The 24916-nt window shown below is 35.6% G+C and overlaps 1 protein-coding gene across 1 annotated transcript in view; it reads left to right on the top strand.

Moving 5' to 3' along the window:
- Positions 1–24916, top strand: part of Alg12 (Alg12 alpha-1,6-mannosyltransferase) — a 192349-nt gene that overhangs the window by 49637 nt on the left and 117796 nt on the right. The window contains exons 2-3 of the mRNA XM_090415859.1: positions 2194–2337; positions 18866–18998. Of these exons, the coding sequence (XP_090271985.1) occupies positions 2212–2337; positions 18866–18998 (259 nt within the window). The 5' untranslated portion in view covers positions 2194–2211. The remainder of the gene's footprint in view (positions 1–2193; positions 2338–18865; positions 18999–24916) is intronic.

The raw sequence follows: 24916 nt of genomic DNA, 5'->3' as shown, positions 1-24916 counted from the left end.
CTAGAAGAATCTGATTAGGCTAGGAATTAGTAGATAAGAAGTTGAAGTTCAGGGGCCATGTGGCAAAGATTGCAAATACAACTCAAAAGATAATAGCAATGCTGAAATGAACGTTCACATGTAAAGATAAGGATGTCATTTTGCCTCTTTACAAGGCCCCGATAAGACCTCACTTGGACTATTGTGCACAGGTCTGGTCTCCTGTTTCCATTGTGATTCTGATATAGTGGAGAGAGTGCAAAGGAGACTGTTAAAAATGATATCAGGATTGTGGAATACTGATTATGAAGATAGATTGAGAATTTGTAGACTGCAGACACTAGCAAACAGGAGAAAGAGGGGAAATATATTGAGACTTACAAACTTCTGAAAGGGTCATATAGGATTTTATTTGATGGAATTTTTCAATTTGTGGAAGGTGGGGAAAGGACAAGAGGGCATCCTTGGAAGCTGAGAATGAATGCCACTAAGAAGGGGGATGAGGGCCAGATTTTTCTCTCAAAGAGTGGTGCGTGATTGGAATGGATTACCATTGGATGTTGCGAGTGCAATCAGTGTGAATGAATTCAAGAATAAGTACGATAGCTGGTGCGTGTAGTATGTGGCCTCCTGCGATGAGAGTCTAACTCCCTGGAGATCTCTCTTAATAATGATAATAATAATAAATTATTATGTGTTAAAAAAACTCTAAAAAACACAAACCTTCAAAGCATCCCAGATTTTGGAACTTGTATTAAGAAATGGCTATGGTACCAGCTGTGACAGGGTAGAAAGTTATTGCAAGATCACCAGTTTATGTGCAGTCTACTTTCGCTATTGCAAGCACTACTACAACAAATTCACTCACTATAACAAACTCTCCAACAGCTCTCCATGGGTACAATATTATGCTAAACAAAATTCACTATATCCAACTATTCAGTATAAAAACTTCTCTTGTGGTCTTTACAAGTTGGATATAGTAAGCAGGAACTGTAGTTTGACATTTTAACATCAAAAGACCAAACAGAAATTACTGTGAATACCTTGCATCAGTTTTTGTATATTTGAACAATACAATAATGTTTCCAGTTTTACTAATTTAATATGAAATTTTGATTTTAAAATATTATTATTACGCCCTCCATGGAGTCGGCAGACTCATCGTGGTAGGTTCATTCAATTGACAACATATTTATCATATAGAATCTTAAAATCCTTAACACTCCTTGCAATTCTCCATGAAAAAAATTACTATTCACACCCCCTCTTCACCACACTTTTTACATAACTTCCAGGGATGACCTCTGGTTCTTCCCCTCTCACCTTCTATTCTTTTATAATCCTCTCTGGATTAATCTGATAAAATCCTCTCACTAACTTAAATGTCTCTATCATATCACCTCTCTTCCTCCTATCAACCAAACTCTGTAATCCACATGATCACTCTCATCAACCGGTAGAAGCGTTAACACCTCTTTAACAACTACATCTTGTGAAGTTATCACCAAATCCAAAACATTAAAGTCTCTGATTGCTTCAATCACATACTTCTTAAGATACTTATCTCTCAGAAATTCCACAAGCTCATTCTCCTTGTTCCCATACACTATCTCCTCCTTCTATTCTATATTCTATATAGCTGAGTGGTTAGCATATCCGCTCTCCAGCCAAAAGACTGGGGGTTTGAATCCAATGGGCATGGATGTTTGTGATTGTCTGTGAAAATAGTGGTGGTGGGCAGTAGATGGCATTGGTGTAGTTGCAGTTAGTTGTAGTTGGTGGATTGAGTGGCAGAGAGGGAGAGAGTTGTAGAGTAGGTGCCCTCCCTTGATGAGTCTTTGGACTCATCGTAATAATAATAATATCCTCTAATTAAAGTCTCCCATCAGGATCACTTTCTTTTTCCATGAGCAACTAATTTGCCTAAATGTAATTGATATGTAATATCAGTTTCACAAACAGCTACAATTACCAAACAGATCAAACAGTACAGTAATTAGTTAATAATTGTTAATAATCAGTTAAAGATAGGAATCAATTAAAGATTTCTGTTTAAAAAGAGGGTCAGTTAAAATCTTGTTGGATTATTGAGTTTCTTGAATATTTTTATTTCTGATATTTTATAACGTGATATTTATAATGTAGATATGAACTAAATAAATAAGATAAGCAACATTTTAAGATATCTTACTTTCTTTTATTCTCTTAAAGCATCTTGTAAACACAAACATGGAGCTCTTGCTTGTGATAATAGCAGCTGTTCATTTGGTAGTGTGTCCATACACCAAGGTAGAAGAGAGCTTTAACTTGCAGGCAATACATGATATGCTGTATCATGGCAGTAATATTTCTCAGGTTTGTTAGAAATGCAAATTAATGTATTTTAATGTTTTAAAGTTGAATAATTTTAATTTCCATATAATGCAGATACAATGTAACAGAAATGTAAATTTTTGATAAAAATTATCATTTTTATAGCAGACTTTTTGTGCCTTACTCAATGGTATATGTATGATGTTGAATCTTAAACTCATTCAAACTCCTAGCTTTTCACAACTCATTCTAGCATTGTATTCCACTCATCAACCACTCTCCATGTACAAAATTGATCCTCTCATCTTCTTCACAACAACTTTACACTCCTTCCAGGGATGGCATCTCATGATATAAATCCTGTAAAATTCTGTTACCAAATTAAACATCTCTTTCATATCACCTCTTTCCTGCCTATCCACTAAGTAATTTCTATTTCTGCAACTTCTTGTAACCAACATTCATTCCATTGTCATGACCGCATCTCTAGACCAACTTCAGTTTCCACATCAGGTTGGAAACTAGCTGACTAAATTCACATGCATTTGTCAGTGTACATGGCTATCAGTTCAGTTCAGTGCATTCTGCAGTGGCATAACCATCTCCTTATCTTTACTTGTCTTTGTGCTCTTATTAACTTTGAAACACTTGTTATTGTGCTCTGAACTTCAGGCTTATGTTGAGCATCATCCTAGGAACCTGAATCTCACTACCATTTGGAGTCTAGGTCCACCAATACAGTGCAGTTCTGCACTTCTACATTTCAAAGTGTGACACCTTACTCTTATTCACAGTAAAATTATAACCTCACTCATTCATCCCAGCTGAAAGTTTATTTAAATTTTCCTGAAGGGTGGTAAAATTAGCATCATTCCTGATAACTCTTGAACTTTGCCTCATCACCAAACAGCTGAATGTTTTTTGTATATACGAATTGTTATTGACAAAGGAGAGTCAAGTAGAGAACTCTGCACCACACCACTGGTTACCTTCCTGTTCCTCCTTCCTGAACAAAAACAATTGCCTAAAATGGAACATCCAAAAACAATTGCCTAAAATAGAACATCCATAAGCTAGGCTCATGGATGTTCCATTCAGAAACAGTTACATGCTGAACTAGATCAGAAAATTATTACCAACTGAAGAGCATGCTAGATTCTGTTCTATGGTATTATTTGCTGGACAGGAAGGATATCAGCTGAGAAGCATTTAAAAAAATACTTAAATGATGCAATATTGGAATGTGTTCCTAGAGTTTGAAGAATAAATAGGGTTGGAGTAAAGTGGATGGGCAATCTTATTAAGCAAGAGATTCCTGAAAAAAAGATTATGTGGAAGGAATACCATGCCACTTAGGTTGATGTCAGTTATGAAAATTGTGAGGCATAGGCCAGAAGAGTTATAAGTATTGTATGGAAAGAAACTGGAATTGCAAGATAGAGACAATCCAAAATAATTATATTGTTGTATTGTAAGTAAAAGAAGGAATGAATGTGAAAGAAGAATTATACTAAATGCAGAAAGTTCATGGGTGACAAATGGCTGAAGAGATTATTCAACTGATGAGTGACTACTTTGCCATGAGCTATCAACCTGGTGTGTGCAACATCGAGCTTGCTGCTACCTCTTTATTCAACAGAGAAACTCAGGTATATGAGGAGGATATGCTAAGAGCTGTTGCACAAACTGAATAAGAATTCGGCAGTAGGGGCTGATGGGATATCAGCACAGATGCTGAAAGAGTGTTCAACTGACTTGGCTGTCCAGTTGAACACTCTTTTCAGTTCAGATGAACAACACGAGTTTGCTAAAGGAAGTTCATGTTTGAACAACTTGCTCGTATTTTATATTAATGTTACTGTTTAGTTATATAAGTAGAATGGATACACCATAGTACTTTTGGACCTCCAAGACTTTTGACAGGATGAGGCTTTTGGCATTATGGAAGACTGTTGCATAAATTGGAAAATGTAGGATTGGATTATAAAAGATTAGCAGGAATAAGAAGATGACTGAATGACAGATATCAAAAGTTGATATATGAGGAATGTGAGTCTGTAAGATTTAAGGTGACATTGATTAATCTGACCTTGTCCATTGTTATTCAGTCTTTACATTAACGGTATTGGAAAGGATTTGACATGTAATATACAACTGTTTGCTGATGATGCAAAGATAGGCAGGGTAATCAGGATTGCTGATGATATGCAGTAGTTGCAGAATGATTTGAATGATATGCTGGAGTTGTGGCCATGTGAAAATGGCTATCAGTTCAGTGTTAGCAAATGTAAAATGATGCACTTAGGTGTAATGAGATATCTAATGTTGTATTGTATTGGTGGGATTATACTAGAGGAAACCAATTGCACTGCTGAAATAAACCTTAACATCTAAGGATAAAGAAGTCATTTTGCCTCTTTATAAGGCCTTGATAAAACCTTACTTGGGCTATTGTGCACAGGTCTAGTTTCCTGGTTTTCTTGGTGATGCACATACAGTGAAGAGAGAGAGAGAGAGAGTGTGTGTGTGTGTGTGTGTGTGTGTGTGTGTGTGTGTGTGTGTGTGTGTGTGTGTGTGTGTGTGTGTGTGTGTGTGTGTGTGTGCAAAAGAGAGAGTTAAAGATGACATTGAGGTTGTGGAAGACAGATTGAGAATTTGTGGGCTGTAGGCACTAGCAAAACAGGAGAAAGAGGGGTGATATGATTGAGACTTACATACTTCTAAGAGGGCAATTCATTTTATGGAGAGTTGGGAGAGGAAGAGAGAGAGCATCCATAGAAGTTGAAAATGAATACAGTCAAGAAAGATGAGAGCTATATTTTTCTCTCTTAGAGTGGTGCATGATTAGAATAGATTGTCTTTGGAGGTTGTGAGTGCAGGTAGTATGATTGAATTTAAGTAAAGTTATGGCAGGTTGTGTGGCCTCCCTCGATGAGTCCCTGACTTGGTGGAGATCTCTCTCTTAAGAATAATAATATTTAAAAATTGTTTTACATGTTTGTATTTTATTATAATGCAAACATTAAAAAATAAAGACCTTTACAATTATTCATGTTTGAATGAAATATTATAACTTCTCCCGAATTGCCTTTGCCAAACAGGTGGTGGGAGATAAACCAGTGTTAAAATTTGATAAAGATGTATAACCAGTGTTAAAATTATAAAGATGTATACAGTTACTGAAAGTTTGGAGCTATAGTTGGTATTTCCTCCATTTTGGAAAGGTATGCTTTTATTATTATTATTTGACAACTCCAGGGAGTCCAAAGACTCATTGAGGGAGAGTGTGCCAACAGCATCGAACGATTGATCTCCTTCCAACTAATAACCACGCTCAAACTTGCTTAACTTTTTACGTGAGCCATTAATAGCAGAGGCTCTACCAATCGACCAACCTTTGCTGGCCAATTTATGTTGGCCTCACTATGGGATGTTGCATTTGGCTGGGAGGAGATATATATCACATTACAAGTCCATTAGTTGTTCAATAAGGTGGTGACAAATGCTCACATTTGCTATATGCAACAATCATCACTATGGTATTAAAATGATACATTTAAAAATTTAATACTGTATATGATTTTAACAAAAGAAACACATACACACATAAAATGTATGAAAACCCAAAGTCGTATTAATTATTGATTGTGATTTAGTATGTTGTTTCCAAGGTTTTTTGCAAGTAGGTATAGGAATGGGAATATTTTATTTATTTTATTTTTTTAATTTTTGTGTGTATCTCTTCTGACTGCAAGTCCTTTTCTGTGAATGCCAACTATGAGTGATAATAATTTATAGAACGAAATTTTTTAAAATAGAACACACAAATTTGTTCTTAGATATATATATATGCAGTTGTGATACCGCTCCCTTTTTTCTTTTTTTTTTCTTTTCTTTTTTTTATGGCAGAAATCTATCAGTAATAATTAAGAAAATTCAGTTTGTACCCTATCAAAAAAAAAATAAATAAATAAAATAAAATAACAAATAACAAATAAATAAAAAAAAAAATTTAATAAATTCAAAATGGATTATGCATACACAGTATTTCATTATACATTATAAAATAAAAATATGTGCAAAAGTAAGAGAAAAGGCTCGAGCTTTATGGCCTAGGCCTAAGCTTAAATCACATATAAAAGTTTTAAAAAGAATAAAAGATGATCAGTTTTCATATGTGAAATGTAGAAAACTCAATATATAGATGTAAATACTATTCAAGAAAAAAATGAAAGTTTGAAACCAAGCACAAACTCTTGGCACTTAGGCAGTATTAAATTTAGTTTAATCCTTTATCCAAGTGTGAGCAAACAAAGTTTGCACCTGAAAGTATCTTCAGGACTGGGGTCAGGTAATACAACACCGGGCAACTCGTGGCAAAGGTGGACCAAGCTAACATCACTCCTATCTCAGTATCTCCCATAATGCAAAACACATCTCCTTGCGGATATGTATAATGTTATGCATTAAGGAAAGGGCCACTACCCAGACTAGTTTCGACCTTTATTGAGGTTTCTTCAGTGGGAGCTAGGCCCAGACGTGGAGATACCAGGCAGAAGCAATAGCGAGGTCATCTTTACCTATAGGAGTTGCCAAAAGGTGTGCCACCTTTTTATTAAATTACTCTGGATTTAGAGAAAGATGTTGAAAGTTTATTTTTCACTTGGTTAGACTATAATAAACTTAGTTTAATCCTTTATTCAGGTGTGAACAAACAAAGTTTGTGCCTGAAAGTATCTTCAGGACTGGGGTCAGGTAATACAACACCGGGCAACTCGTAGCAAAAGTGGACCAAGATAACATCACTCCTATCTCAGTATCTCCCATAATGCAAAACACATCTCCTCGTGGATATGTATAATGTTATGCATTAAGGGAAGGGCCACTATCCAGACTAGTTTCAACCTTTATTGAGGTCTCTTCAGTGGGAGCCAGGCCCACTGAAGAGACCTCACCTGACCCAAGTCATGAAGATACTTTCAGGTGCAAACTTTGTTTGCTCACACTTGAATAAAGGATTAAACTAAATTTATTATAGTCTAACCAAGTGAGGGGTGTATGGGATGTATGGAGAGGTAGCACCTTAGTATCGATGTCAGCCGCTGATCTCAGGGTCAGGATGTTGGGCTCTGGTCCTCACATACACTCAACTCCCACTTATGACTCCAAGAAGTTGGTAGTTCACACCAGCGGCCACACCCCGGTAAACTGCCTCGGCTGGTGGACTAAACTAAGTGAGGGTATCAGCAATATAGAATGCTGTAAATAGGGAATGTCACCCCTTATGTGCACGAAGTCTGGAATGGCCAAGATGTCAGAAGAATCAACACTGACTGATCAATGGCATCAAGGTCATGACAGCAAGATGTGCGGCACATCGAGGGCACACTCCTGACATCTAAGGGACTTGTGGCCAGCCGTCGTGGAAGAGATCGGAGCCTCACCACGTATTTATCCATTGTCAACCATGAAACACACCATGTCACAATATGAAGTTAGAGATGTGGTTGAGACCTCTGCAACCATCAGCTCTTATAGATACAGGGAAGAAGAGCTTGAAACTGGGAATTGTAAGACAAGAACTACTAAGGTAGTGTATGAAGATAATATCCCAAACTCTCCAGGGAGGATATTCTCAGATATCCCTTGTCTGAAATCCAGGAGCAATCTCTTGAAAATAGTGACATGGAACGTCAGAACACTCTATGAGGCAGGCAAATTAGTTAACCTACTCCAGGAATTAGAAGTGATGAAGGCTGATATTGCAGGTATCAGTGAAGTGAGGTGGACAGATACAGGCATAATAAGAAGAAAAAATCGCACTATAATCTACTCTGGCAGTGACTTACACCTTAATGGAGTAGTGCTTGTCCTAAGTAATAGAATTGCAAAATCTCTACAGGGATGTTGGCCCATAAATGACAGAATCATAACAGCCAAAATAACTGCACAACCATTCAACCTGTATATTATCGAAGCATATGCACCGACCCAAGATCACCCAGATGAAGAGTTGGAACAATTTTATGAAGGCATCCAAACTGCAATCTCCAGTGCTAAGTCAGATGATGTTATTATACTGATGAGCGACCTAAATGCAAAAGTGGGCTCAGAAAAAATCTCATTTTGCATGGGAAACCAAGGGCTTGGAATCAGAAATGAAAGAGGTGAAAGATTAATTCAATTCTGTGAAACCAATGACTTAATAATTGCCAACACACTGTTTAAACATCCTCTCAGAAGACTATATACCTGGACAAGTCCTAGGGACATCTATAGAAACCAAATTGACTATATAATAATAAGCAAAAGATTCCGAAATGCAATAACACAAACAAAAACATATCCTGGAGCAGACATAGGATCAGACCACAACTCAGTGATTGCAAAAATCAAAATAAAACTTAAGATACCAAGCCAACCATTCATAAGAGTAACTTATAATTCAGACTCACTTAACAACCAAGAACTTAAAGACTGCTTTATAAAAGAATTCACAGAATCCCTTAACAAGTCTGACACCACAACTCACACAGAAAATAGAACGCCAATTGATGAAATTAACATGAACTGGCAAACATTCAAGAATAGCATCAATGAAGCAGCCAAAAATACACTCCCACAATTAAAAAGGAAAAGGAATAAACCTTGGATGAAAAAATACTGACGTTGATGGAACAAAGAAAAAATTTAAAGAACAAACCTGAATATAAAAGCATGAATAAAGAAATAAAAAAAGAATGCAGGAAAGCCAAAGAGGAATGGATTAAATATAAATGTATAGATATAGAAAACCTTGATAGAAAACACAGAAGCAGAGAAATGCATGAAAAGATCAGAGAAATGACAAGCAGGACAAATACAGCAAACCATGCAAGTGTCATAGAGACTCAAGAGACCATATTCTAATGGATAAAAAAGAAATCATGGAAAGATGGATTGAATACACAAGGAAATTATATGAACAACAAAGAAATGATATTCCTGAACAGACTGATTTAGAAGGACCATCCATTTTACTCTGTGAAGTTGAAAATGCCGTCAGAAAACTAAAACCACATAAAGCTGCAGGAATAGATAACATCTTGGCAGAATGGTTGAGGGCTCTCGATGAAGGAGGACTGAAATTTCTAACAAAATTATGCAATAAAATATGCAAGACTGGATTTCTACCCATAGATATTAATCACTCAATTTTCATTCCAATTCCCAAAAAAATAAAAGCTACAAGATGTGAAGAGTTCAAGACAATCAGCCTCATCAGTCAAGTATCAAAAGTCCATCTATACGTTATTCTTGAAAGAAATAAAAGAAAAATAAACATAGAAATAAATGATACATAAAGTGGCTTCAAGGAAAATGTAGGTACAAGAGAAGGTATTTTCAATGGCAGAACCATCATAGAAAGATATCAAGAAAAACAAAAAGATGTGTATCTCTGCTTCGTAGATTACAAAAAGGCATTCGACAATGTCCAACATGAACAATTAATTGAAATCCTTTCAAAAATAGGCATGGATGGAAAAGATATTAGGCTATTAACTAATCTTTACTGGGAACAGACTGCATCTTTGAGAATAAACAGAGAGACCTCAGAAGAATTCCCAGTTCGGAAAGGTGTGAGACAAGGCTGTGTCTTTTCTCCGATTCTCTTTAACCTATACACAGAAGAAATATTTAATAAAATTAGTAACCTCAAAGGAATCACTGTAGGGGGCAGAAATATTAATAACCTAAGATATGCATATGACACGGTTCTTCTAGTTGAAAACAAATATGACCTCAAAACTCTTATAGATGAAACTCTCAAGTATAGCAAACAGTATGGCCTCAGTTTCAACTTTAAAAAGACAAAAATCATGATAATTTCAAGAGAAAAGAAAATACCAAAAATATGCATCGATATAGAAGGAAATAAATTAGAACAAGTGCAAAAATACATATACCTCGGACACTTGATCACAGAGAATGGCAGGACAGAAGATGAAATTAGAAAAAGGATTGAAATCGCAAGGTCAACTTTCAACAGTATGAAAAATCTACTAACATCTAGAGAATTAAATCTGAAAACAAGACTAAGAATCTCCAAATGCTACATATGGTCTACATTATTATATGGAGTAGAGACATGGACACTCTCCAATCTGAGTGTGAAAAAACTGGAGTCTTTTGAAATGTGGATGCTGTGAAGAATTATGAGAATATCATGGAAAGAAAAAAAGACAAATGAAGAGGTATTAGAGATGGCAGGTGTCAACAGAAGCATGATGAAAGAAATTAAAAAGAGAAAAGTCAGATATTTCGGACATATTGTGAGACATAACTGCCTACAAAGGACACTTCTCGAAGGAACTGTTGAGGGAAAGAGAAAGAGAGGAAGACAAAGACTGGAGTGGATGAAAAATATAGAAAGCTGGACCTATCTCTCATATGAGGAATGCAGCAGAGAGGCGCAGAATAGGACATGGTGGAGACACATGGTAGTCAATCTCCTGGAGGAAGAAGACACCTGACAGGACAGGAACCAAGTGAAAAATAAACTTTCATCTTTCTCTAAATCCAGAGTAATTTAATAAAAAGGTGGTGCACCTTTTGGCAACTCTTATAGGTAAAGATGACCTCGCTATTGCTTCTGCCCACGTCTGGGCCTGTCTCCCACTGAAGAGACCTCAATAAAGATCGAAACTAGTCTGGGTAGTGGCCCTTTCCTTAATGCATAACATTATACATGTCTGCAAGGAGATGTGTTATGCATTATGGGAGATACTGAGATAGGAATGATGTTAGCTTGGTCCACCTTTGCTACGAGTTGCCCGGTGTTGTATTACCTGACCCCAGTCCTGAAGATACTTTCAGGCGCAAACTTTGTTTGTTCACACCTGGATAAAGGATTAAACTAAATTTATTATATTCTAACCAAGTGAAAAATAAAAATAAACGTTCAGCACTTAGGCAGACTCTGAAGAAAATATTGATTGATTGATTGATTCAGCCAGTTTGCAATGTGATCAAGTTGTTTGCAGTTAAAGAAAAATCAGAACTCCATGGTGGTGAAAGTTAAGGAAGCAGTCCTGGAAAAGAATGCATATCAAAAACTGCTAGTAAGTAAGTTAGCATCTACTCTAAGAAAATAAAGAGAAAAATATAAGAAAGTGAAGCAATGTGCAAAAATAGGTAAAGAAAAATCATGGTAAGAATATAGAAGATGAATATCAGGAAGGTAGTAAAATGGCCATTGCAAAAAGCTTAAAAATAAAGGAAGGGGTGCTATAAAAGGAATCATAGATGAGAAAGGCATTATAAAAAACTTGAAAGCTTGCTAAATGAAACAGGAATTGACAGAACAATGGCAGAAAATATTCAAGAGGAATGCAATAGAACACACGGTAGAAAAAGCCAAGGAAATACTTGAAATGAAAGGCAGCTAAAGTAGATTATATTTAACCAGAAAAGCTCCAGTATGAAGATATAAAAGTTTTTTCATTGGTTGCACTGCATAATTCAGAAAGCGTGATCAGAAGGTCAAATTTCAAATGACTGCAGTATAGTTCTTATGACACTCATCTAAAAAAAAAGAAGTAGGACAGGCTTGAAGGAATGTAGTCTTCAAAGTTCGAGATGATAGAGGGGAGATATGGTAGTTGGTGGGATAATCCTATATAGTTCGGGTGTGTACAAATGACACTTTATGGCTGATGAAAGAACAGAATCTTCCATTCAAGTTGAGTAATGGTGTGGTCTCATGCCATATAATATGGGCTACCAGTGGATGTTATGAATAAATCTTCAGTAAATACTTTTAAAGAAAAATATGACCTGGAAGAGGTCCTCTCTTGATGAGTTCTTACTGATCAAGAGAGGACCTCTTGATCAGTAAGAACTTGACTGGCTTCTCTGGAGAAGCCAGCATAAATAATATATAGTAGAGAGTGGTATAATTACTGATGCCAATTCTGATGAACTGTGACCATGCATAGTTTATTTTAACAGTATTACAACACCAAACCAACTAAATTATAAAAAAAAAACTGGCTAATATTTCACTGAATTTCAAACCAGTATCTTCAGAGCACATTACATGTTACAGTTAACATGCAATAATGAGTAAGTGAAACAACCAGACAAAAGATCTAATTTGATCTTTTGTCCGGTTGGTGATCCTAATTTGGTGCTCTCTATTGTTGTAAAAAAAAAGGAGTATTACAGCTGTGCAGGAGCTGATCTTAAGATAAGGATTCTTAATGGTTGATTGAATAATGGGTGTGAATGTAGACACATTGAATCAGTTTAGGGCATGGTTAGATGAGCATTGTGTGCGATAGTGTGTACCTCCCACGATGAGTCTCTGACTCCATGGAGGTCAGATGATTTCATGGTAATGAGAATATTTTAGAAAAGGTCCAGAGATGATTCACAAAGGTGGTCAGTGGTCTTTGGAATGTGGAGTATGAGGACAGATTGAGAGAATGTAAATTGCAAAGCCTTGTGAATAGGAGGGGGAGATATGATTGAGACATATAAGCTGGTCAGGGGGTTGTTATCAGGTTGGCATGGAAGAGATTTTTCATAGAATAGGAGAGGAGGTAGAACAAGAGGCCATCACTGGAAACTGTATAAGGAGGGTATGAGCAAAGGAGTGAGAAGAAGGTTTTTTATATGGAGAGTGGTTGGTGAGTGGAATGCATTGCCTGAGTGTGTTATGTGGACACATTGAATCAGTTTAAGGCATGGTTTGATGAGTGTCATGTGTGATAGCATATACCTCCCACGATGAGTCTCTGACTCCATGGAGGTCAGATGTTAATAATAATCTCCCAAATGTTTGACAAATTAATGCAACCATAGTTGTTCAGGTTAGGAGAATGCTTCATAGCCATGGCTGACTCTACAAATAATCTTTCTGACCTGTAATGGCATCCATAAAGCACATTTGTTTTCTCCTGTCTAATTCTGTGTGAACGGGGTATCCAAATCATGGTCTGCCAATCCATAGTAGGCCAAGTCACAGTCAGATGGAACTTTACAGGATATGCAAGGGTATTAAGTTTATCCTTAGGAGAGCAGATCAGAGTTGCTAATTTAACATATTTTTGATGATATCATATTTGTGACCATGCATGTAGAAAATTCAAGCAATAGAAAGTGAATTCAAGAGAATGTGAAAGAGAGTGGAGTGAACTGGTGAAAGATGGGTCATTGATCAAATTAATTGCACTCAAATCTGATATAATCAAATTTTGATATCAGATTTGCGATCATGCATGTAGAAAATTCAAGCAACAGAAACTGAATCAAAGAGAATGTGAAAGAGAGTGGAGTGAATTGGTGAAAGATGGGTTATTAATCAAATTAATTTCTCTTCTGTGGTATTGTAAATTGTGTTGCTATTACTTGTTGTTATTTATAAAGCCTGCTTGGTTACTGCACCTTTGAAATACCATTATTCTAATTAGCTGTGCGTGCTTTCTCTCGCGTAACCTTTCGTGCTTATACTATTGCATACTATGTTTATCTACCTTTTGCACTACGAGTCTTATGCCTATGGATACTAGAAAATTTATTTTTATTGGGACTGTGCCACTAAGATCTTTTAACTGGCATAAAACTCAGTAATATGGCCGGTTGATTTCTCTCTCTCTTTCTCTAACACAAATTCCTTCACTAAAACTTTACGCAAACATTCGTGGTCTATTTGCACTTAACTATACGATTCGGCTATCTCACTTGGTTTCCCGCTCACAAGTCCGATAATATTTTTAGGAACAGTGCATTGTAAAATAAACAATGAGGTGGTACTCTATAGACTAAATCTAAATCAAAACACATTTATTTACATTTAAAATAAAGTACATTAAAATAAGTGATAAGGAGGTTACTCTTCTCTCTCTACCTATCCTTTTGGTTTAAAGAAACAAACTTTCTCTTTTCAATATTAAATGACTAAACAATATATATATATAATTACTCTGTTACTTCTCTGCTTAAAAAAATCAAATAGCTGAGACTAAATTACTCATAAAGAGATTTGCTAGCTATGGCAAGTTATCTTACAATTTATATTCCAGTTAACAACTCAGAGTACTCTAGAGATTAGCTAGTTATGGCAAGTTATCTTACAATTTATATTCCAGTTAACACAAATCAGAGTCTCTTATAGATATTTCTTATTACTATTTCTTATCAGTCCATCTATGACATATATCCTAGATTACAAAAAGAATGTACATTAGAGGTTGGAACACACTTATGGAGACTCTTTGTCACGACGCCTTCCAAAGGTCCTGCATCAAAGTCACTATGGTTCTTCTATCATCTTAGGCCTTGCTTCAGGGGACATTTCGTCAGAGTATTAACGGTTCTTGGACTGCAATTTTCCTGGTACTCAAAAGCTCAGGCAAGAAGTTTCAGCATACAGGCTTGAAGATCATTCTGTGGCTTTTGGCTTCGGTTGACTTCCCAATTTTTTCTTGTGGCATGGATTCACCGTAAAGTCTGTTTCTCTGGGTCAGTATGCTCCGCTGACTGCCTCTGGCTCTCTTTGGTAACAGCACTTCACCTCTCCTGCTTCGGTAACTGGACCTTGTCTCCTCTCGACTGCCTCTGGTTCTCTGCTGGAAAACTGCCCCTCTGGTTCTCTGCCAGAAACTGCTCCACTATGTTTGGCTCAGTCCGCTTTTATTTTCGCCTTCTCAGGACCTTACACCAAGGGTTGTAATCCCCGAAGAAATCGGCAGTTCTCCTTGATCCTTTTATTAAGGCCATTGCGCTCTTTTTTCCTTGTCTTGTCGGGCAGCGGAAACTTCTCTGAAATTAGTGGACCTCTTTGATACTAGCTTTGAAGGTGTTCATGTGCAGAGCTTACAAACAAATTTCTTGTGCTCTTATACATAGCTATTATACATTATACAAAGTTCCGATGGCAAAGCATTGCCTTTGTTTTTGACATTCAAGAAACTTTAGTTAAAATAGTAAATACAATCAATTCCCATAGGATTATTTACATTAATAAAATACATAGATACAAAACAAGGTTATTTTTGTGACAGTTCTCATGAGACTTAACCTTAGTAAAAATCGATGTAAAGTGCTTTGGTATTTCTAAGCTACATAGAGTTTTACAGTATGTCGAGAATATTTAAGGAGTGCTTAGACAAATCATTCCAAATATAAAAACATATTCAATCCATCTGTAATTGGATGGATTTGTGATTTGCATAATACTCAGACAAAAGAGAAACTTGAGAAAGCTCTTCTTGTAATATTTATGCCAAGAAATATTGATGTTTAGTTATTTTAAGAAGAGAAATCTCATGTTATCCAGATTTGGCTCCTGCTAAATGAAAGAATGGAAAAGTTCTCTTCTTGCAAGCAATTAGGTTGAGTTTTGCTATCATTGAATTTGAAAAGTTATCAGGGACCTTATTGTAGAGTGGTTTGGAAATCAAAAAATTAGGGTTCTAGAAGTAGATACTTAGATGTATTGTTGAATTGTTAAGTGTAATGCATTTCAGATGAGAAAGAAATGTGATATACTGTCATCAGCAAACTAATAGATTGGATTTACAGCTAAAGAAAGTAATTGATATGCAGAGGGAAGAGATGAAGTCCTTGGCATTAGTGCAAAGTTTAAAGATAAAGCCACCATAAATGCACACTAAAGAAAAAGCTGGCAACCAATTACAAAAGACACAACGTCCAGACAGTGCCATTGCATTTGTCCAGAGATGTAGGTGACATGAGCAAGGTGATCCCCTGGTAATTGTCAGTAATGAAATTCAGACTGCAATTATTTCATACTTGAAGGATTCTTGGTAACATAAACATGATCCATACAGCAGAAATAGATTGATTATGCACTAAATGTCATTAAAGGAGTATAGCATAAAAACATATTCAGCTATTGAGCATAATGTAATCAGGATCAGAAAACATTTTGATATCCATATTCAATATGAATCCTCTGATGTCTCTGTGGTAAAAAATTAAAATAAGCAAGCATTGAACATTGTGAGTTTGGAAATAAGATGACATTTATCAGGATCATCAGTGCAGGAATTAGGGGGGAAAAAAAAGTAGGATGTCAGAAGATTTACTTTTTATTTGGTTATAAACTATCCAGTTGTAAAAAAGTGGAAGCAGAGTTGGCAAAATATTGCAGCCAACAGCTTTGGTAAGAGATGTGCACGTTTTCTGTTTTTGGCCCTTTAAAAATTATTTTTTGATGTCTGATAATTTGTTTGCAGATATTTAGAGCTTTTAGTACAATCAGCAAAAAAAAAAAAAGGTGAAGATTTCATTGATATCCAGTTATAATATGCTTGATTCTCTTGAATAACCTTAGCATACCTCTTAAAGAATCACAACTTTAGATAAGAGAGAATTTAAAATGAAATTAGAAATATTTCCATACTGGTAGCTTAGATAGTAAAAGTTACTGCTTGTTTATTTTAAGACTGTATGTTCTTATCTCATGTAAAACATGGATGTTTGCTAAACCTAAAATCTTTTCTAGAGACAATTGCAAAACTTTTTGGCTTGTGTTTTTAAATTTGAAGCATACTCATTCATTATAAATATTTGGATTAGAAGACTGGAGCAATAATTCACTCAGTAAAATCAATATAGAAACCATGAAGTCTTAAAATACCAGCAGGTTGAAGCAACATAAAGTGCTACTGTGTGATAATAAAAAAAAATTGACACTATGTTGCAATATGAATTGTCTAGAAGATTGATAACATCCACAATGTACTTAAATGCATTGTTAATGAAAAGAGATTAAGAGTGTGTGAAGTGTAGAAGTGCAGTTTTGATATGTTGGTGGGGGGGGGGTCACCTGCAGATAGCCCTCTTCTGTATACAATCAAGAATTCTTAGGGAGGTTTTGGGTGCACCACCCCAAATGTGAGAACAGCATTCAAAGAGTGGAGCGTGCACCCAAAACCACACTAAGAATTCTTGATTGTATACAGAAGAGGACTATCAGCCTAAAAGGTGATCCCCCTCTCTCACATTTGAGCTTTATAAAGCATTAGGAGTTGAATAGGATAGAAGTAATGTTTTGAACATTTTTTTTTTTTTGTACTCTTTTTGCCTAAGCTTTCTTAACATCTCTAACACAAATTCTCCACAGAAAACTTTACTATGAGTTTGCTGTTCTCCACTTTGCATAAACCAATGTAAACAGTACTATACTAACATAATTTTAACATATTACAAGCAGAAGCAACATATACAATTTTTAAAGAAATGACTTTCCTGTATGTCATACCAAAATTTGCAACAAAAGGAAATAAATCCATCCCCCAGTAATAATAAAATCTGCTACCATGCCTCAGTATCTCATGAAACTCATGAAATATTGACTAAAATATTTTCTAGGCCCCAAAGAATGGCAAAATTTCTCCAATAAATTACAATTGTTAATTAGTAGTACTTCTTACATAATAGAAGAAAGTCACAATAAAAAAATGGAAAAATCTTACTAATTCACCAACACAAACCACATCCTACCTTCCCCTCCCCCTCAACCTCACTTTCAGTATGGATCATCCATATTGAAGTTTCAATCATTTGAGTAGTACAGGGTTTCTCGAATGAAGAAGAGGAATGGAGAGTACTATCATCGTCAAAATGATGAATAAGATTTGAAGCTAGAGAGAGAGAGAGAAGGTCATGGATGTAAAGGAGGAAGAGTTGAGTATACATGATTTAATTGGTTAGTCTGCAACTGGACTGTACTGTTATACCTTAAACTGATGTGCCTTGTGTACAGTGGAAACAAAGGGCATGCACTATGATTGGAAATATCTGGAATTGAATTCTAGGTAGAATGTAAAAAATCTTTATAAACATTTTTAAATTAAAAGTGAGTTTCTGTTTTATATAGGAAAAGCAATTTTTCCTTTTGTTAAACAAACAAATCAGATAGAGAAACATACAACTGGGAGATATAAATGCAGGTTCTGCATAGTTTTCTTTTGCTGTGCTATAGAGCAATGTCATCTTCAAAGAACATTGTTTACACTTTATACCAGGAGGAAATGGGGGAGAAGGGTTTGATTGTTATGCTGGGGAACACAACTCCTAATGTGCGGCTCTCATCAGTTCCCAGTTCTAAGTTCACTTGTCAGATGGCTCCTATATCTATACTCCTAACAGTTTATTTTTCTCATCCTACAAATCTAGGTTCTTACCTTAAATAAACATTAGATCCAATACCCTACTTCCTTAAACTGCTTTTGAACTGGTAACTACACTTTGTCCACTTATAGGCTTCTATTGCAAACCCTGATATTCATGACTGAATTTTGCTATCTGTTCTTAGGCTGATTTGTTTCTTTGCAGGATGAAAAGCCCGATTCATCTTCCGTTGATAAAAAAAAAATAATAATAAATAAATAAAAACTGGCAATCACCTGCTGGAAAGATTTAGTCTATTACAAGTTTATTATTAACCATCAATTTGTTTAGTTTATTTCACTAAGGTTTTGAAGCCTTTCAGGCCCAGTACTTAATAATATCTTGTAAAAAACATATCATTATTATTTTTTTTAAATATTTCTTTCAGTATGATCACCTGGAGTTTCCTGGTGTGGTTCCTCGTACTTTTATTGGTCCTCTGATGGTAGCTGCTTTATCTTATCCCTTTTTTAATATTATCACTGTTTTTGGACTTAGCAAATTTTTAACACAGTATGTTGGTAAGTTACATAGAATTATATAACTGTTATATATATAGTTACTGTTACTTGTTAAAAATTGTTTAAAATGCACATTCCACAATATATTGTAATTGAAACACTGATACTCTTCTAAAACTTTTCAATAGTATATATGGTAATCTCATTTAATCTGGCAACCTTTAATTCCGGGATGCTTAAGGGTCAAAGCTGTATAACTGAGAGAGACCTCTACATTGCCTTTAAAGGAATGCGAAATATATATAATGCAAAAGGAATGCTGGATACTGAATGAACTAGGATGGACTGGCAATTTGGGATTTAGCCGACCAAATTTTATTTTTATTGGTTAAACCAAAATAAAAAATTATGGTACAACATGACAAAATTTCATGCCGGCTGGGGCGTCGCTCGGTTAAACAAGGCCCCCTGTTGTTTTCGCCAGGGAACCAGGGAGAACAGTGCAAATTCAGCTTCTGGAACAAATCTGAAAACAAACCCCAACTCAACATCACCAGAGTTAAAGATCAGTACTATCAATGTAAGAAGCCTGAATGTCAAAGAAATGGAGCTAGCTGAAGAATTAGATAACTACCAGATCGACATAATAGGGGGTGACTGAAACAAAAAAGACAAAAACTGGTGAGATCTTTCTGAGCAATAAATACAAAATGTTATATTCAGACTATGACAACCAAGGAAAAGAAGGAGTAGCCATTGCATTCAACACTAAATACGAGGCTAATCTTCTTGAATGGCAGGCAATCTCAAGTAGAGTGATGTGGATGTGGGCAAATATGAGAATGGGCAACTGGACAATGAGACTTATTTGTGCCTATGGTCCCACAGAAGGTTCTACTAAGGTAGAAGTGGAGGAATTTTTTGATGATTTAGAGAAAGCAACTGACACAATGCATAAGGAAAAGTTGGTCCTTGTTGGGAATCTAAATAGCAGAGTAGGAAATGTTTGTCAGACATACAAAAATATATTGGGAAAATTTGGAGAAAAGAGCACAGCTAATAATAATGGGAATTACCTGTTGGATTTCTGCTCAGGTCATGGACTGGTTATTACTAACACCATGTTCAAACTTAAAAATGTGCACAAATTCACATGGAGAGAAGAGGCAAGAAATAAGAAAAGTCTCATTGATTATGTTATTGTTGATAGTGATGTTTTCTGCTAGGTGTACAGAGGATTTGAAATTGGAAGTGATCACTATTTAGTCTTGAGCAGGATGAAATTGAATTTCATATTGAAAAGAATAACATGTAAGAAAGTTTTAAAACGAATAAAAGTTGAGCAGCTCTCAGATGTGAACTGTAGATTAAATACACAAAGATTATTGAAGGAAAAATTAAAGAGTTTGAGAACAGGAACCAAACCTTGGAGATTCTATGGCAAGCCTTGAAGAAAACCTTGATTGATTCAGCCAGAGAGGCATGTGGTGAGGTTGCCTGCAAGGATAGAAAAATCAGAACTCCGTGGTGGGCACAGGAAGTTAAAGAGGCAGTGAAGGAAAAGAAGAAAGCATATCAAAAGTTCCTGGCAAATAAGTCAGCTTGTGCTCATAGAGAATACAGAGACAAATGTAAGAAAGCTAAACAAAAGTCATGGAAGACTTTGACAAGAACATAGAAAATAAATATCAAGAAGGTGGTAAAATATTCTGGAGGTTGTTGAAGAAGCTTAGAAATGGAGGAAAGAGTGCTGTAAAAGGAGTTAGAGATGATAAAGATAACATGAAAACTGGAGAGAAAGATATCCTTGAAGTATGGAGTAATTACTTTGAGAAATTGCTAAATGAAACAAGCAGTTATAGCATAGTGGTAAAAAACACTCAACAGGCATACAGTCAGGAATACATATCCATACTTGAAGTAGAAAAAGCCATCAAAGGCTTAAAATGCAGAAAGGCGCCAGGAGTAGATGATATTTGACCAGAAATGCTGAAGTATGGTGGTATAAAAGCCTTGCAGTGGCTGCACTGCATAGTTCAGAAGGCCTGGACAGAGGGATGAATTCCATGATTGGAGTAGAGCTCTCATAGTACCCATATATCCCAACAGATATATGGGTATATATACGTTCCATATATGGAATGTACGGAGTGTTCCTGGTAAAATATATGCAAGTATGCTTGAGAAACTGTTGATAAGAATTGTGGAAGAAAAGCTTGGTGAAGAACAAGCTGGATTCAGGCCAAACTGAGGCTGTCAGGATCAGATCTTCACTTTACGACAAATAGTTGAGAAATCATGGGAATGGGAATATAACAAAGATCTCTATTTAAGTTTTGTAGATCTGGTAAAGGCATATGACAAGATGCCAAGAGAGAAGATATTCAATACACTACAGTTATATGGTGTCAATAGGGCATTATATCTAGCAATATTAGTCTTTATTTGAGTTGTAAATCAGCAGTTAGAATTGAAGGAAGTACAGGAAGATGGTTTAATGTTAAATCTGGTGTGAGACAAGGATGTACATTATCCCCCTCTGTTATTCATTATCTATATGGATCACATTATGAAGGAAAGTAGTATTAGACATGGTATCAAAATTGGAGATGTTAATGTCAGCTCTTTGCTTTATGCGGACAATGTTATACTGATCAATAAATCCGCTACAAGTCTGCAAGATTCCCTGACTAAATTAAATAACTGTTGTAATAAATATGGTATGAAGATCAGCAATAAAAAGACAAAGACAATGAAAATAGGTAGAATCGTTGAAAATTTCAACTGCATTGTGAACGGAGAACCTGTCGAAGAAGTAAAACATTTCACCTACTTTGGCACGATTTTTAGTGAAGATGGTAATTTAAATATGGAAATAGACAACAGAATCAACAAAGCTGGTATGGTAGGAAGTCATTTGAATAAATTCATATGGAATAAGAGAGAAATTAGTAAGAACACTAAATTAGCTGTATACAAGACTGTGTTCAAACCAGTTTTAACTTACGGATCTGAGAGCTGGGTCAGTAGTAAAACACTTGACCAAAGACTAGAGACTGCAGATATGAGAATCCTGAGAAAGATTACAGGTGTGAACAAATGGCATCAATGGCAATATCATATTGAAAACGAGGATATTAGGAAAGAACTTGACATTGTCAGCATCCAGGAATGCGTTAGCAGAGCTAATCTTCTCAGGTGGTATGGTCATTTAAACAGAATGGGCGAGGAGAGATTAGCAAAACAAGTGTTCTCTGCTAGGTTGGCAGCAAAACGACCCAGAGGAAGACCAAGATATATAGTGGATTGATACGGTACAAAGTGCCTTAGATGACAGAAATATAAGATCTGATAATATTGGAGTCTTGACAAGTAACAGACTGATCTGGAGGAAAATTGTAGATAGGAAGTTAGTAATGATGTAAATTTTTCATGTAGTACTATCATATCCTGTACACCCCCTTGAGGGTACATGGCAGGAATTTGATGATGACCTTTAATTCAGATTATAGCTAGATTGTAAAGGATTTTTGATTATAGAAAGGTAACTAAATCTAGACTATCACTTTATAAAATAGTGTGCTAATTGTATTTTTCAAAGTTTATTTTCCAAGTGCAAAATATATAATTTTTAAAAATATGTTCATATTTTTGCACATTCAAAAATGCCTACACCTCATTTTCTAGCATTTGCTTCCATGACAGCTAATACACTATATGCTTCCTTGTTTGATGGATTTGGTTGATGATAGTATCAGTGGATGAGATAAACCCCCTTTGCTTCCCAGTTAGAGAGTGACCATGTGTCTCTGAGCTGGGAGATGGCCAAACATGTTGAAGCTTTGGTTATAAAAAGGTATCTCTGGAACTGCGAACAGTTAATTATGATAAATATAATAAATTTAGTTTAATCCTTTACCCAAGTGTAGGCAAACAAAGTTTGCAAATCAGGCACAAACTTTGTTTGCCTACACTTGGGTAAAGGATTAAACTAAATTTATTATAGTCTAACCAAGTGGGAAATAAACTTCCAACATCTTTCTCTAAATCCAGAGTAAATTAATAATAAGGTGGTAGTACATCTTTTGACAACTCGTGTAAGTAAATGTGACCTCTCCATTGCTTATGCCTTAGTATCACCACTTCTGGGTCTGGCTCCCACAGATGAGACCTCAATAAAGGTCGAAACCGGTCTGGGTAATGGCCCTTCCCTTAATGAATAGCATTATACATGTCTGCAAGGAGATGTGCTTTGCATTATCGGAGACAAGGAGTGATGAGAGCTTGGTCCACCTTTACTGCCAGTTGCCTCAGTCCTGAAGATGCTTCAGGCACAAACTTTGTTTGCCTACACTTGGGTAAAGGATTAAACTAAATTTATTATAGTCTAACCAAATGGAAAATAAACTTCCAAAATAATTATGATAAACTTGAAGGTAGTGTAATGCAATACTTGGAAACAGCCAAAGAGGATGTCTGAGGGAAGCAGTATCCAACTGTATTCCTAGAGTTAGAATAAATACAATTTAATAGATGAGAAAAGAAAGATGTACAAATATGTTGCACAACCCTGATATGATGACATTAGTTTCAGCACATTTTGTTAACATTAGACATATTAACAGAATGTAAAAGAATTAGTAGTATCTCTAGGTCTGGTTGATTAATTTCAACTTTAAATGCTAGTAGGTCCAAAGAGGTGGAAAGAAGGTATGATATTGACACTGCACAAGAATGGTGCCAGGAAGCAGGTAATTATAGGCTTCTTAGTATCTGCTGTTAGAATTCAGGAAATGAATTATATATCTACACATTGCTTTTCTTTTGGGTTTCATTATTTTAAGTATGCACAGATAACTACACAGACATTTGCTGATATTATGAACACAAATAATATTTAGAAACGTGTAGAAATAAATAAAATGAAGATTTGCTGACATTGATGCTCCAAAATACTCTACACATTATTGCAAGAATATGAGTATAACACATGCTGTGTCAGATGAGACAACTACCCTGCACTTCAAATGGAACCAAGACTGTTCTACAGCAGTTCTACTTTTGTGAAAGGCCATATACACAGATTTGTGTGTGTGTGTGTGTGTGTGTGTGTGTGTGTGTGTGTGTGTGTGTTATGATTGGGATATAAGAATAGTTGGAGAAAGTTTTTTCACTTGGTTACAAAGTAAATTATGCTTGAAAAGAAATTATGTTGTATATATGTGAAGTGTCTTCAGTAAACTGGTCTGGTTAGTAATCCTTCTCATAATGAATAGCAATATACACATCAGAAAGTGTGCTTTGCATTATGGGACACTAAAACAATTGATGTGGAGTCAACAGCCTCTGTATACGAGTAACCTAGTCATGAAGATACTTCATATGCAAACTTTGTTTGTTTACACTTCAATAAAGGATTAAACAAGAATATAATTTTTTGTCAAGAATAATTTATTTAGGATATAAGAATCTTGCTTTAAAACAAATCATCTTGTAAAGCATCCATTAAACCATCAACAGTTTATTAGGCATAAGGTTGTCTGTATTGAATGAGGTTGACCAGAGAAAAAATAGCTATCTTTCCGAAGTTGCAGGTTTTGTTTGCCTTATATCTTGTTTTTCTTGGATATCCAAGAAACTTTACAGTATTAAACTTTTTCAGGCAGTTGATAAAATGGCTTTTGTAGTATATTGGAAAGACCCTGAGTAGTGTATCATAATGAAGTCAAAAACTAGAGTGTAGCAGTATATGAAAGAAAACTTGTACAACTGTTAAAAAGCTTCTCATTCTCACAAGATTTCAGCACAAATTTATGACCAAGCAACAACGAGAAGTAGGATGGCAATTAAGTACATTTCCTACTTACAAAACTTAAGAAGCCAGATATATACAGCATCCTTGTTGATTGCTGGAGCAACCAGAGAATTCAGAAAGTGAATGATGCTTAGCAAATTCTTGTTGTGTCTTCACTGAAAAA

This window comes from Typopeltis vanoorti, chromosome 3 (genome assembly GCF_054136105.1).
Source record: "Typopeltis vanoorti isolate ZY-2024b chromosome 3, IOZ_Tvanoo_1.0, whole genome shotgun sequence".
Lineage (NCBI taxonomy): Eukaryota > Metazoa > Arthropoda > Arachnida > Uropygi > Thelyphonidae > Typopeltis > Typopeltis vanoorti.
This window is presented reverse-complemented; position numbering and strand designations above follow the sequence as displayed.